Source organism: Sorghum bicolor, chromosome 5, assembly GCF_000003195.3.
Source record: "Sorghum bicolor cultivar BTx623 chromosome 5, Sorghum_bicolor_NCBIv3, whole genome shotgun sequence".
Lineage (NCBI taxonomy): Eukaryota > Viridiplantae > Streptophyta > Magnoliopsida > Poales > Poaceae > Sorghum > Sorghum bicolor.
Window position 1 is genome coordinate 33922846 of NC_012874.2, and position 14493 is coordinate 33937338.

At 44.4% G+C, this 14493-nt stretch overlaps 1 protein-coding gene across 1 annotated transcript in view; it reads right to left on the reverse strand.

The window, feature by feature from the left end:
* Positions 1-14493, reverse strand: part of LOC8155719 — a 47089-nt gene that overhangs the window by 24299 nt on the left and 8297 nt on the right. Inside the window, exon 2 of the mRNA XM_002489093.2 lies at positions 9247-11474. Within this exon, the coding sequence (XP_002489138.2) occupies positions 9247-11474 (2228 nt within the window). The remainder of the gene's footprint in view (positions 1-9246; positions 11475-14493) is intronic.

Here is a 14493-nt window from a genome sequence, read left to right on the forward strand (position 1 = left end):
TACTATAGTAGGTATATGGCTATAAATATGAGAAGAAAAGAAATTAGAAGGAAAAATGCACAAAAGAACATGTGACCTGGACCTTGGAGATGGTAACAGACATCAAAATTCTGCCACAACCCCTTGTGGCCGGCCCATCAGTAGTTCAGTACCAACAAATTAAATGCGGCGGTGGGCTGTGGGCAGGGTGGTTGGACCACGATGGTACAACACTAGAGTTTAGGAAGCTCAGTGTACAATTTATAACTGCCGGGGCATGTTTATAGTGTATGTAATTTCAAGTACTACTACCAGAATAACAAATCCGGATACAAAGCCATGTGTGCAATTTACACGTAGAAACACATACTCGGGAAACTAAATGGCTCCTATCTATTGCATTTTCTATTCTATCGCATAGATATTCTAGAAGTGGGCTAAAGAGAACCAAAAATATATAGATGGATTAGGATGTGCTCTACGTAGTTCATAACTTGAGTCCTTAAGACGATATATACCTGGCTCGTTGTTTCATATCATGCACAAGTGGCATAGTTTTGTACCACCCTGTCATGGATATCCTAGGTATGCCAACTTTTAGACAAGTTTATCAATGATATGTATATCTAGTGCACCCAAGGTTGGATTTGGCCAGTTTAGCTAGCAGGTCTATGAGACATCAGAGCATCTCCAAGATATTAGCCAGAAAGACTAGCCAAATTTACTTGTTTAGCTACTCTCTAAAATAGATTTGACAAAAAAGATATTAGAGTACTCTAACAGACTCTATAAAGGATGACTAGTGAGATAGGTTATCCAAATGTAGAGAGCAAACAAGGTGGGATGTGTTAGCATAGGCTAAATTGTTGCAATACTTGTAATCTACTTTGTTCAGTCATTAGCATAAGGTAGGCGTAGCAGGCAATGCATGGCTAGAGACGTGCTCAGCTATGACACAACCTAGAGAGTCTGTGAGCGCCACGCTACGCGTTGCTGCACGGGGTACACGTTGCGGTCAAATGGTGTTGTACACGGCACGTAACGTGACGCGGGATACGCGGAGGCATGTTCCGTGATCCCATCTTATGTATCTATATATACAAGGTAAAGGAACCGGCCAAGGCTGCGACATTTGGCAGCAACAAACCCTAGCTCTATTGTTCTTCGTTCTGTGTCTCGCCACGGTCACCATCGTGACGCCGCCGCCGTGTTCGATCCAGCGCACGAGTGTTCTCTACGCCAACACGTGGTGTCGGAGCCCAGGTTGAAGGCATCGGTGTAGGTGAGGATGTGAGAAGAAGATCAGGAGGATGTCTGTTCTGATCGAGTAGAACAAACACGGTTGCCGAAGTCGTCGAAGTGTCTATGTCGGGGAATCAAGAAGCGATGGAGAAGGCGTTCAACACCGCAGCCGAGAACTTGATGTGGCCTTTGTTGACGTGCACGAACTACCAAGAGTGGGCATCGCATGTCCAATGCAATCTGGAGGCAATGTTCCTTTGGGATGCAGTCACCGACGACAAGGCTGAGAGACGTCGTGATAGGCTAGGTCTCGAGGCCATGCTGCACGGCGTACCACCAGAGATGCACCCCATGTTGTTGAATAAGAAGACGGTGGAGGAGGCTTGGGAGGCCATCAAATCGATGCGCCTTGGAGCAGAACGCGTTAAGGCAGTAAGTGCCCAGAAGTTGCTGGCCGAGTTCGAGTCGATTGCCTTCAAAGCTGGAGAAACAATTGAGGACTTCTCCATACGCATCACCAAGATCACCACCGATCTGACTGGACTTGGGGAGAAGAGCGTCGGCGATAAAAGGGTGGTGAGAAAATTTCTCAGAGTTGTTCCTACTCGTTATAATCAAATTGCAATTGCTATAGAGATGTTATGTGATCTTGATGCACTCTCGACTGAGGAACTAATCGGACGCTTGCGGGCGGCTGAAGATCGGTTCTAGCCAACGGTGGATGCTATCACAGAAAAGGCAGGCAATCTTTTGATGACAGAGGACGAGTGGACAGCCAAGAATAAAAGTAGGATGACTTCAGATTAATCCTCGTCATCGGGTCAAAATGGCGGCAATGGTGGTCGCTATGTCCGCAAGGACAGGCAAGGAGCCCATGGCGGCAGTGATGCATGGGACTCCGGTGCAAAGAATCTGACATCGATGGGGACTCCACGTCATAAAGGGAGATGTCATAAGTGCAACATCTATGGGCACTATGCAAAAGAATGCAAGACAAAGCTGAAAGATGATAAGCATGAGGCTGTGCATCATGTTGCAGGAGATGTGGAGACAGGAGCGCTGATGGTGGCTCAGGTTTGCACGGTGGTAAAAACTCAAATCTCTGGGTTGCAGAGAGTGTTACTGAATCAGGAACGGGTGTTCCCGACGGAGTATGAAGAAGGAGCTTGGATTCTAGACACAGGGGCCACAGACCATATGACAGGCTGTCGAGAAGCTCTAGTAACTCTTGACGAGTCTGTTCATGGAGCTGTGAGGTTCGGAGATGGTTCCACAGTTGAAATCCAGGGGATGGGAGCTGTTGCAATGACCGGCAAATACAAGGAACATCGGGTGCTCATAGAGGTGTATTATATACCTTCACTAAAGTGCAACATAGTCAGTCTTGGACAGCTTGAAGAAGCTGGATGCCGTGTTGAAATTGAGCATGGGGTATTGGAGGTACTGGAACACAGACAAGCTGCACAAAGGCAGCGCGCAGTTCTGTTACAGGCAGAAAGGAGAACTGACACTATGTAATGAAGGTGAAGCTAACCTCCCCAATCTGTCTCCACTCCAAACTGAATGAAGTTGCTTGGCTTTGGCATGCAAGATACGGTCACCTAAACTTCAAGTCACTACATGATCTCGGCTACAAGGAGATGGCAGTAGGAGTGCCTCGTATCCGGGAGGTAGAACAAGTGTGTGATGGCTGTGCCCTGCGCAAGCAGCACCGTGCACCCTTCCCACGAGCGACTGCATATCATGCAGAGAAAGGGCTTGAATTGGTTCATGCTGATCTCTGTGGCCAGATTAAGCCCGTTACACCCGGAGGCAAGTCGTATTTTTTGCTTGTGGTGAATGATTACAGCCGCTATAAGTGGCTAGACTTACTGCGAACAAAGGATGAGGCGTTCCTATATTTCAAGAAGATCAAAGCTTCTGCTGAGCTGGAGTCAGGGTGTAGGCTCAAAGCTTTCAGAACTGACCGTCGAGGAGAGTTCAACTCAGGAGTCTTCATAACTTTCTGCAGGGAAGAGGGCATCAAGCATAACACAACTACACCATACACGCCCCAACAAAATGGTGCGGTGGAACAGCGTAATCAAAGTGTTGTAGAGATGGATCGCTGCCTGCTCAAGTCTATGAAAGTCCCAGGGAAATACTGGGGGAAGCTGTCCAAACAGCAGTATACTTGTTGAACAGAGCTCCTACTAAATGCTTGAATGGGAAGACGCCGTATGAAGCATGGTTCAGCAGGAAACCGGGTGTCAAGCACTTGCATGTATTCGGTTGTAGAGCCTTTGCGAAAAAGCTTGGACCAGGCATAACAAAATTATCAGACAGATCAATCCTAGGGGTGTTCTTCGGTTGTGAATCTGGAACGAAGGGGTATAGGATATTTGATCCAGTGAATAATCGTTTGATGGTGTCCAGAGATGTGATATTTGATGAGCAAACAGCATGGAATTGGGAGGAGAAAAATGATGAGCTCGGTGGGATGATGGCTGCAGTACCGTATACATTTGAAGTGCAGTATGATGATATTGACATGGTCCAACAATAGACCATGAACCGAGTGCATCTGCTGATTCGGTTGGTGCAGGCGGTGACCCAGTCTCTCCATCGGAGTCAATTCCATTCCAAGAGGAGTTAGGATCACCATATACTCCCATCTCTAGAGCAGGGTCAACAGCACCGGGTAATTTGATTCAATGGGCGACACCTCCAACAAATGGTTCTGCAGACTCCGAAGGGGTACCTTTGCGGTACAGAACAGTTGCTGATCTTCTTGATTCAACTGAACTGGTCCCTAATGTCGAGTACAGTGGGATGTGCCTTGTAGCTGCAGAAGAACCAAGCTTAGTGGAAGAAGCTATGACCGAAGAATGTTGGAGACAAGCCATGAGAGCCGAAATGCAGGCTATCGAGGAGAATAGAACCTGGGATGTTAGTGAATTGCCTAAGGGGCATAAGGCAATTGGCCTGAAGTAGGTTTTCAAGTTGAAGAAGGACCCTGATGGGAATTTGATCAAGCACAAAGCTAGATTAGTGGCAAAGGGCTATGCTCAAGTGCAAGGAGTGGATTTTGAGGAAGTATTTGCACCTGTTGCTCGAATTGAAACAGTGAGGGTCTTATTGGCTTTAGTTGCAGAAGGAGGATGGGAAGTGAATCATATGGATGTAAAATCAGCTTTCCTCACTGGAGATATATTGGAAGTGGTGTATGTAAAGCAGCCTCCTGGTTTCATTGTTGGGGGTGATGACAAAGTACTGAAGCTCAGAAAAGCACTCTACGGCTTGAGATAGGCACCTAGGGCCTGGAATTTTAAACTCGACATAGAGCTGATTGCTCTTGGATTTGTGAGAAGCAAGTTGGAACATGCTGTCTATAGGAGAAGCAATAAGGAGTCTTTCCTTCTTGTGGGAGTTTATGTTGATGATCTAGTCATCTCTGGTCCTAGTCTTAATGACATAACTAAATTCAAGACAGAGATGAAGAAGAAATTCATCATGAGTGATTTAGGTCTCCTGAGTTATTACTTAGGTATCGAGGTAAAGCAGGGAGATGATGGAATCACACTGAGTCAATATGCTTATTCAAAGAAGATATTGGAGAGTGCAGGCATGCAGAATTGTAACCCCACTGCAACTCCAATGGAAGCAAGGCTCAAGTTAGGTAAGAAGGTGGAATACAAGGTTGTTAGACCTTCACAGTATAGAAGCATTATTGGGAGTTTGAGATATTTAGTGAACACAAGACCTAACCTTGCATATGCAGTAGGTGTGGTTCGCAGGTTCATGGAGGCTCCAAGTCAAGCTCATTGGGGTGCTGTGAAGCAAATACTAAGGTACCTGAAAGGCACTGTGGATCTCGGCTGCAAATATGAGCGAGGCATTGAACTGATACCACTGCTGCTAGGTTACAGTGACTTCGCTGGGGATGTTGAAGATAGGAAGAGCACGACAAGGGTGGTCTACTTTCTAGGCAACAATCTTGTCACTTGGTCTTCACAGAAGCAAAAGATTGTCGCTCTTTCTTCCTGTGAAGCTGAGTATGTGGCAGCAGCACCACCCTGTCAAGGAGTCTGGTTGAGCTGGTTGCTAGGAGACATGTTAGGAACAAAGGAAATGTCACTAAAGCTGCTCATGGACAATAAGTCTGAAATTGCCCTGAGTAAAAATCCAGTGCATCATGATAGAAGCAAACACAGATACAAGGTTTCAATTTATTCGTGAGTGCATTGAAGATGGCAAGGTGGAGGTGGATCACATCGGCACTGCTGATCAGTTGGCCGATATCTTCACAAAGGCATTGGGGCGAGCAAGATTCATCGATCTGAGGAGAGCTCTTCGCATGGTGAGGGTGCAACAAGTTTAGGAGGTGCATTGTTAGCATAGGCTAAATTGTTGCAATACTTGTAATCTACTTTGTTCAGTCATTAGCATAAGGTAGGCGTAGCAGGCAATGCATGGCAGGAGACGTGCTTAGCTATGACACAACCTGGAGAATCCGGTCTGTGAGCGCCACGCTACGCGTTGCTGCATAGGGTACACGTCGCAGTGAAACGGTGTTGTACACGGCACGTAACGTGGCGCGGGATACACGGAGGCATGTTCCGTCATCCCATCTTATGTATCTATATATACAAGGTAAAGGAACCGGCCAAGGCTGCGACATTTGCAGCAACAAACCCTAGCTCTATTGTTCTTCATTCTGTGTCTCGCCGCTGTCACCATCGTGACGCCGCCGCCGTGTTCGATCTAGCGCACGAGTGTTCTCTACGCCAACAGGATGGAGTGCTACTAAATTTGAAGAGTTATTCATAAAGTCTGTTGGAGATGTTTTTCCTTCAACAATAGCCAAATTTATCTTTAGAAAATGATTTGATTAATCTCTTGGAGATGCTCTCAAGTATGTTTTTTCTGGTTGTGGTTCTAGGGTTTTGTGAAGAGAGGTAGTGTTTTTTCACCGGTGTCCGTTCTGAAAATTAAGCAACAGAGAGATTGATAGAAAATTGAAAATAAAATTGAGAAGAGACTTAGTGGCTGGAAAGAAAAGTTGCTTTCTACCGGTGGCCGTTAGTATTGATAAACTCGGTACTTTCCAACCCATCAATATTTATGTTGTCTTTCTTTAAAATTCCACAAGGTGTGTTAGAAAAATTCAACTGCTTCAGGTCGAGATTTTATTGGCAGAATGACCAACACAAATGGAAATAAAGATTAGTCAAATGGAAAATACTATGCCAACCAAAAATACAACGAGGTCTAGGTATTCAAAACATGGACATACAAAACAAATGTTTGTTAAGCAAATGGATTTTCAGATTATTAAATGAAGATGATTTGTCGCAAGAACTTTTGATGAACAAATATATTAAAGACAAGACGTTAGGGGGATGTGTAAAGAGAGCAACGTGTTCCTACTTTTGGAAAAACTTGATGAATCTTGAAGAGACTTTTATGAGTTTCAGATCTTTCATGATGAAAGATGGCACACAAACTCGATTTTGGGTGGACACGTGGCTTGGTAATTTCCCGCTTAAAGATAGATTCCCTGCCCTGTTTAACATAGTTAGAAGAAAACAGGATTCCGTAGTGAAGGTACTTAGTTCAGTCCCACTAAATATTTCTTTCTGAAGGAATTTAGTGGGAAGAAATCTAAGGGATTGGTGTAAATGAGGTTAGAGTTGCACAAGATATTTGACATATCAAAATTACTTCAAAAATAAAAATATATTTGTTGTACCTAAAAAATAGTGTAACTTTAACTAGAGATAACCAAGCCAAGCATAGTTGGGTTGGAGACGCAAGATGTAGCTTTTGCTACTCACCAGATATTATTCAACATTTTTTTTGCATTGTTTCTATGCCAAATTCTTGTGGCACACTGTACACCTTATGTTTGGGATCTCGCTTCCTCATAGTATAGATGTCATGTTTAATAGATGGTCAAAAATGGGTAGGAACAAACATAATGAATTGTTATTGACTGCAGCCTCAGTGTTGATGGAGAATCTGCCTCACGAGAAACGAAGTGGTTTTTGACAAATCTAGACCAAAATCTTTTTTATAGGTTTTGCTCAGTAGAATCCATTGGCTAGGGCAAAGTTGTAGTAGTGTAACGAACTGTGATACCAGATCCTAGTTGGACAACACCTTGAGACGTCTGCTTTGCATTCCTTCAGCTCCAATAGGTGGTTGGTCTTGTTTAGTTATAAACATTATTTCATTTGCTTGAGCGAATTCTGTAAGATGCTCATTCTTTACAGCATGTGTGCTGGTGTGTGGAACTTTTTTGTAATAATTATCCTGAGTCTACCTAGATAGATGAAGCCCGATATGAACTATCTATTATCTAAAAAAGGAAAAATAAGGGTAAAAATATGTCACATTCGGAGTAGATATTAATAATATGTATCAGATGACCAACAAAACGCGCGCGCCCATCACTTTTGGCATTTGATAATGCAACTATCACTATTAGGCTTTTTGTGGTAATGAAATACTAGATGATACCCCGCGCGTTGCTGCGGGAACTTTGTAACGTTATATTGAGCATAGAGCTACTTTTAAATATTGAAGTTGAAAGTAAAAAAGAATGAATAAAGGAAAAAAAAAGGGAAATGATGGAACTACACTGCAGTGTACTGAGATTTTGAATGTCCTCTCACCTCTAGTCTACACCGATGCACCATATATACCCATTCCAGTTTTTGGTCGTAACAACATCAACATGATAGATTGATGCCCAGACCAACGTGGGACATTTGTGTACTCTCGAGTACATAAAACACAACAGCATGAGCCAAGGCCCCATCCCCTTCCTTTAATTTGCATGTGAGAAAAATCTTCCACCTCTTTTTCTTCCTCCCCGGATGAACTCCAACATAAAAATCCCCTAATCGATCTATCCTCCTGAATTGATCTCCTAATTTCGTACAAAATCAAGATTCCACAAACTCTTGCAGGAATACGCTCCAGCGGAGGACGCTGCTAACATGGTCGCGAAGGTGCTGAACATGTGGTCGACGCGGCGGCCTTGGCCACCTCAACCTCCGCAACTCGCTGAGGGAAACGCGCAAGGGCCTGCTGTCTACTGCCAGTCGCACTGTTCCTAGTGGAGGCCGTGAGGCAGCCAATGTTCTTGCCAGCTTTGTGCTGCGACCTGAGAGCGAAGGCGAGGCGCACGCCGTCATGCCGGTGAATGGTGGTCAGGTCCCCGTTCTGGCTCCACCATGTCCTCTTGGAAGCTGCTGTAAGCATGGATGAGGCGGAGGAAGGCATCCAAGAGGCGGTTGCCCCTGCCGCTGGCTGAGAAGAGCATGCCTGCACCTCGGTGAGCATGGCTGGGCTGTCAATGCCCGCGAAGCATGGTTGGGCCCTGTGCTCAGGCATGGGAGCGCCGATGTAGGCATGGAGGTGCGCGAGGATAGGGTAGGAGCGGCATGGGAGGTTGACGGGAGCGGGTGTGGTACATGGTGGCAGAGGACCCCGCACCGCTGCATGGGGGTTGGTACTCGACGACACTGCTGCTCAACTTGTTGCCACAGCCACCATTCCTCTTGCCGTGATGGTCTAGGTTTTTAAAGGATGCAAACTCTATGGTGGGTAGGGATAAAGGAAGTGGGACAGATAGGAGATAAATAGCTCAGACATCAACGTGTATCAGTTTCTGGAATTGGAACGAATGTGTGAACGTCCATGGCTGATGGTGGGGGAGACGTTTTGGTTGGGTGCACCTACGTGACTTGAAGATTAGTAGTGAATTGTGGGACCCATTGATGACGTGGCTTCACGAAATTGTAGAAAAATACTCTAGTGGGGATCTCCTATTTAGGCATAGAGGATATCGACATAACCCAAGTGCCTTCACATATTACTTCAGCATTATTAAAAAACAATTACTTTCCTAATCATGTAGTTTTTAACAAATTATGTTTGTGTAGATAACAAAGCTTATATTGAAACGCTATGTGATGTAAAATAAATTGGTAAATGAAAATATTATTTTTAAAACTATGTAGGATAAAAATGGAATACCTGGTTTTTGCATGAGCGAAGAGGATTCCCTTGTGATAATATCTTTTCCCACATCATTTTCTTCGATTCTATGTTGGTTATTTGGACCTCGCCTTGTGAATACGGATGCAAGAAGCGGGGCTCGACTTATGAAAAGGAAGTCACTTAAAGATGACCTGATCTGCTCATGGGCAACCCTGATTGCATCATTACGAATCATAACATCTGCTGAACTCTCTTCTGTGTCTCCATCAATAACCCAGTCCACCATTTGTACATTTATGACAGGAGGGTTTGAACGGTTTTCTTCGAGGCAACGAAGCCTTGCATGGTTGCTAATAATCGCATGCACCAACCTTGACTTAGCAGTCTCTCTGCTGGTTTGATCTGTACTGGCAGCTCCGATTTTGGCAGAGATCACTTTTATGCCTGCCAAGTACCCAATTCCTGTATCTTCTGGCCTGTACTGGTGCATTGTGTTAGCATTGAAACATACTTTGAGCCTTTGAACATCGGGCATAGCTCCTCCACTAAATTTCACGCATAGTGCAGTGCAAGTGAACTTCAAATACTTGAGCAATGGGAACCCCTCACTAAATATGATCCATTCCTTGTTCTTAGGGGTGCTCCGAAGATACAAAGAAAGAGCAGTTAGGGCAGAGAGTGTTTTGAGGATATCAACATCACCACTTGACAACTGGCCAACGGCAATCTTGAGAGTAAAGAGCTTATTGCTTAGCAGTCCAATCCACTCTGGGAGCCTTGACATTTTGAATGTCCGCGGGGACAGCACAAACCTCTCGAGATTGGTGGGTAGGGGATTGAACCTGCTCAAGCCATCAAGAGAAATGCTCTGGTTTGAAGATGCTTCACCACGGAGAATTAGGGATCTGAGGTTGGTGCATTTCTCCAGAACTGAAGCAAGACGTTTGACGTTGCTAATTTGACGCCGGGAATGAACTGTAGAGCAGGTTAGATGAAGATCCTGCAAATTGGTCAGCTTGCCAAGTTGGCTCAGGTCAACGTAGCCAAGACTACGAAGTGATGTCAAGCTGCCAATCCCATAGGCACCGGGCATGTAAGTCATGCTAGGAAGGCAGAGATGCAACAAACTCTTTAAGCTAAAAACATCTTGTGTAACAACAACTGCTTCTGCATCCACTTCGAGTGTCTCTAAGTGTCTCAGGCCTCCAATGTTCACTGGGAGATTGACTATCATGTTGCATTGCACTTTCAGATATCTTAGTTGAAACATATAACCAATTGAAGAAAGCTCTAGAACTTTTTTTTCTTGATCACTCCAAACATGAAGAACCAGAACTCGAAGAAGGCAATACTTCACAAGGGAAGGTACAGATTTAACGAATCCAGAAAATATAAAGGACCGAACTTGGCATATTCTGAAGCTCCGTGGTATCTGTGCGTTTTTGGCATGTCCAAACCTGACAGACAGGCGATGAACCTTACTATCAGGAAGCCCTGTCATGGTGTCACGATAATCCACGACAATAATGAAGTTTTCCTGCATGGATTTCTTTGTAATAAAATCAAGTACCACCTGATGAACTATACATGACAACACTTGATTATTATTGTCCGTATCTACAAGCTGGATCAATCCTCTTTTCAGGAGCTCATCAAAATAAATAAAACCCACTTCAAGTTCTCGTCCTTTCCATTCCATTTGACTAAAAATACCTTGAGCTACCCATTGCCTCACCAAATCATCCTTTCCGATAACACAGCCCTCTGGATACATACTAAGATAGAGCAGGCATGTCTTCAATTTGGTTGGAAGATTGTTGTACATAAGGTTTAGAAACCCCTCCATCACCTCCTTGGTAGAAGTAGGATTTCCTGCTGAAGTATGGAATAAACTCTTGCATATGTACACCCATTCATTTTTTCTATAGTCCGGCCACCCTGCTAATATACCAGCAATATTTATTATAGCTAGCGGTAAACGATAACCACACTTCTTGAAGATTTCACATGAAACTTTATTGCATTCTTCAGCATTATAATCCTTTATATGGTTTACTCTACTGTTAAACAATTGCAGTGACTGATACTCGTTCAGAGGTTCCATATTGAAAACAGCCCCTCTTTGGTTGTTACAGCAAGCCAATGCAACTTCCATAACTTGCGTGGTTGTTAATATTCGGCTGCCGCAGTTATCCTTGGGAAAAGCACAGCTCAAGAAATCCCACACTGATGTTGACCATAAATCGTCGATTACAATGAAATAGCTGCAAAATGATTTTTGCACAAAATTTAATTACATGTAAAGCTTAGATAACGAATTTGCATCAAACAATAGTATAAATTACAGTGTGACCATCTCAATATTGAAACACCTGACATTGGTAATGTATGGGGAATGCTCTGTATGTTGGATTAAGTAAAATCATGGATGGTTGACTTAATGATTGGGAGACAGACTAGAAAGTTGTGCTTTTGGTCCATCTCTCTGCAGATTCATGATCAGTCACCATGGATTCAGAGAGTTTGTATAATGCATTATTTTGTTTGAATACTGATGTACCATGTTTGTGTAAGAGGCTGATTCGGAGGTGGTCTCCTGAGGAGCGGAGTGGGGGGGCTAGGATATATTGGAGCTAGACAAGCTCCATCCTCGCTTGCGTGCCGCCGGGATCGATGATGAACACGGCGAGATAAACCCTAAGGCTACACAAATACGAGAGATAATGTGCTGTCCACAACCGCAGCCAACTCAGTCCTTTGTTCCTTATTTATATAGATGACTTACAGGTTTGATACATAGCAACACCCCCCCCCAGCGCCACGTAACACAGAGTCTGCAACACCATTGCATCGCGATGATGCGTTACGTGCGCTCTGTGCTCGTGGCGTGAGCCAGACTGACTCTACGGGTTGAGTCTTGATCGAGCACGCCTACGGTCAATCTCAGCCTCTAACTTAACCATTACAGACTCTAGACTTGCATCCATTTAGCTAACAAAACACCCCCTAAACTAGATGCACATCGACGGCACCTAATGCACTCCTCAGTTCTATGAACTTCTCTCGCCCCAGCGCCTTTGTGAAGATGTCAGCGACCTGATCTGCAGTCTCGACATGTTCTATCTCCACCTTGCCTTCATTGACACACTAACGAAGGAAGTGATACTTCGTATTGATATGCTAGCTTCGATCGTGGTGTACCAAATTCTTGCTAAGAGCAATCGTGGACATGTTGTCCATGAGTAGCTTGACAGTCGTCTCTATCGTTCCTAGAAAGTCTGCAACCAATCAGCTTAACCATATCCCCTGACAGCCTGCTGCTGCTGCCACGTATTCTGCTTCATAGGAAGATAGAGCAACAATTTTCTGCTTCTCAGATGCCCAAGTCACCAAGCTGCCATTCACAAAATAGCCAACTCTAATGGTGCTTTGTCTGTCCTCCACGTCTCCTGCAAAATCGCTGTCACTATAACCAAGCAACATTGGTTTTAGCTTAGCTCCTTTCTCATACTTTGCAGGCATACCCCATGGTTAAGTACCTCAGGATAGGTTTCATAGCAATCTAGTGACCTTTCCCAGGTGCTTCCATGTACCTGCTCACAACACCTACGGCAAAAGCTAAGTCTGGCCTAGTGTGGGTGATGCACCTTAAGCTCCCTATATACTCAACGGGATTCAATGGATCTCCTTCATTCTTCTTGCTGAGTTTCAGTCGACATTCCATGGGAGTATCACTTGAGTTATAATTCGTCATGTCTGCCATATCAATGATCTTTGCAGCATAGGAACTCTGACACGACATAATGCCACTTGAATCTGGCTTGACTTTGGTTCCCAAGTAGTAACTCAAAAGTCCCAAAATACTCATATTGAATTTCCTCTTCATCTCTAACTTAAACAACTCGATGTCGTCTCCATCTGATCCAAAGATAATCAAATCGTTGACATAAACTCCCACAATCAAGATTGAGTTCAGCTTACTTTTTCAAAACCCGGAGCCACCAGCTCCTTATCTAATTTGGCATTCCATGCCCTTGGTGCCTGCTTCAACCCATAGAGAGCCTTTCTCAACTTCAAGACTTTCCTTCCATCGCCAATTATGAAACCTGGAGGCTGCTTTACATACACAGTTTCAGTAAAATCACCATTCAAAAATGCAGATTTAACATCCATATGATGAACTTCCAAACTGCCTCTAGCTACTAGAGCCAGCAACACTCATACAGTATCGATCCTAGCCACTGGAGCAAAGACTTCATCATAATCAACTCCATAACATTGACCATATCCATTTGCCACTCGACGAGCTTTGAGCTTTACTATATTTCCTTCAGGGTCCTTCTTAATTTTGAATACCTACTTCAAACCGATAGCCTTGTGTTTGGGTGGTAATTCACTGACATCCCAAGTTTGGTTTGATTCAATCGCCTGAATCTCTGACTTCATGGCTTCTCTCTGGCACAGTTCAGTCAATGCTTCTTCAACTATCTTTGGTTCCTCAGCTGGCAAGCACAACCCGCTGTAGTCATAGTTCTCCACCTCTTCTGTTGTCTCTAACAAATCTAGAATAGTACAATAACTAATTGGAACGCCTTCAGAGTCTGCAGATTGTCTGGTGGGTGGTGTTGTCAATTGTATCATCGGTGGAGTGTGTGGAGGCATAGCAAAGCCACCCCCATACTGTGGGATTGATGGAGCAGGTAACCCTGGTTCACCAGCATCAAGATCAGGAAGATCAGGAACTGAAACTTCTAAATTTTTGCCTCTAGTGCCTGTTGTCGGACTGCCTCCAGTGCCTATTGTCAGACTGGGAACAGTGTCCCCCCAATCAACCTAAAACATATGAGATGCCACAACCTCTTCAGCATCAGGCGTCGCCCCGTTGTTATCTCCTCTCCAATTCCACAGTCGTTGCTCATCAAACACAACATCACATGTCACTAATAGCTTATCAGTCACTAGGTCATAAACGCGATATGCCTTTGATCCTGGTTCATAACCAAGAAAAATACCTCGGACAGATCTACTAGTCATCTTCCTTGTTCCTAGGCCGACTATCTTGGCATAAGCAGCACAACCGAAAGTCCTCAAGTTCTTGACCCCTGGTTTCTTCCCATACCATGCTTGATATGGTGTCTGTCCACGCGGCTTTTGGTTGGCGATCAATTCAAGATATAAACTATCATTCTGATAGCCTCTCCCTAAAACCGAGGTGGCACTTTCATACTCTTTAGTAAACATCGTGCCATCTCAACTACTGTCTGATTCCTTTGCTCCACAACC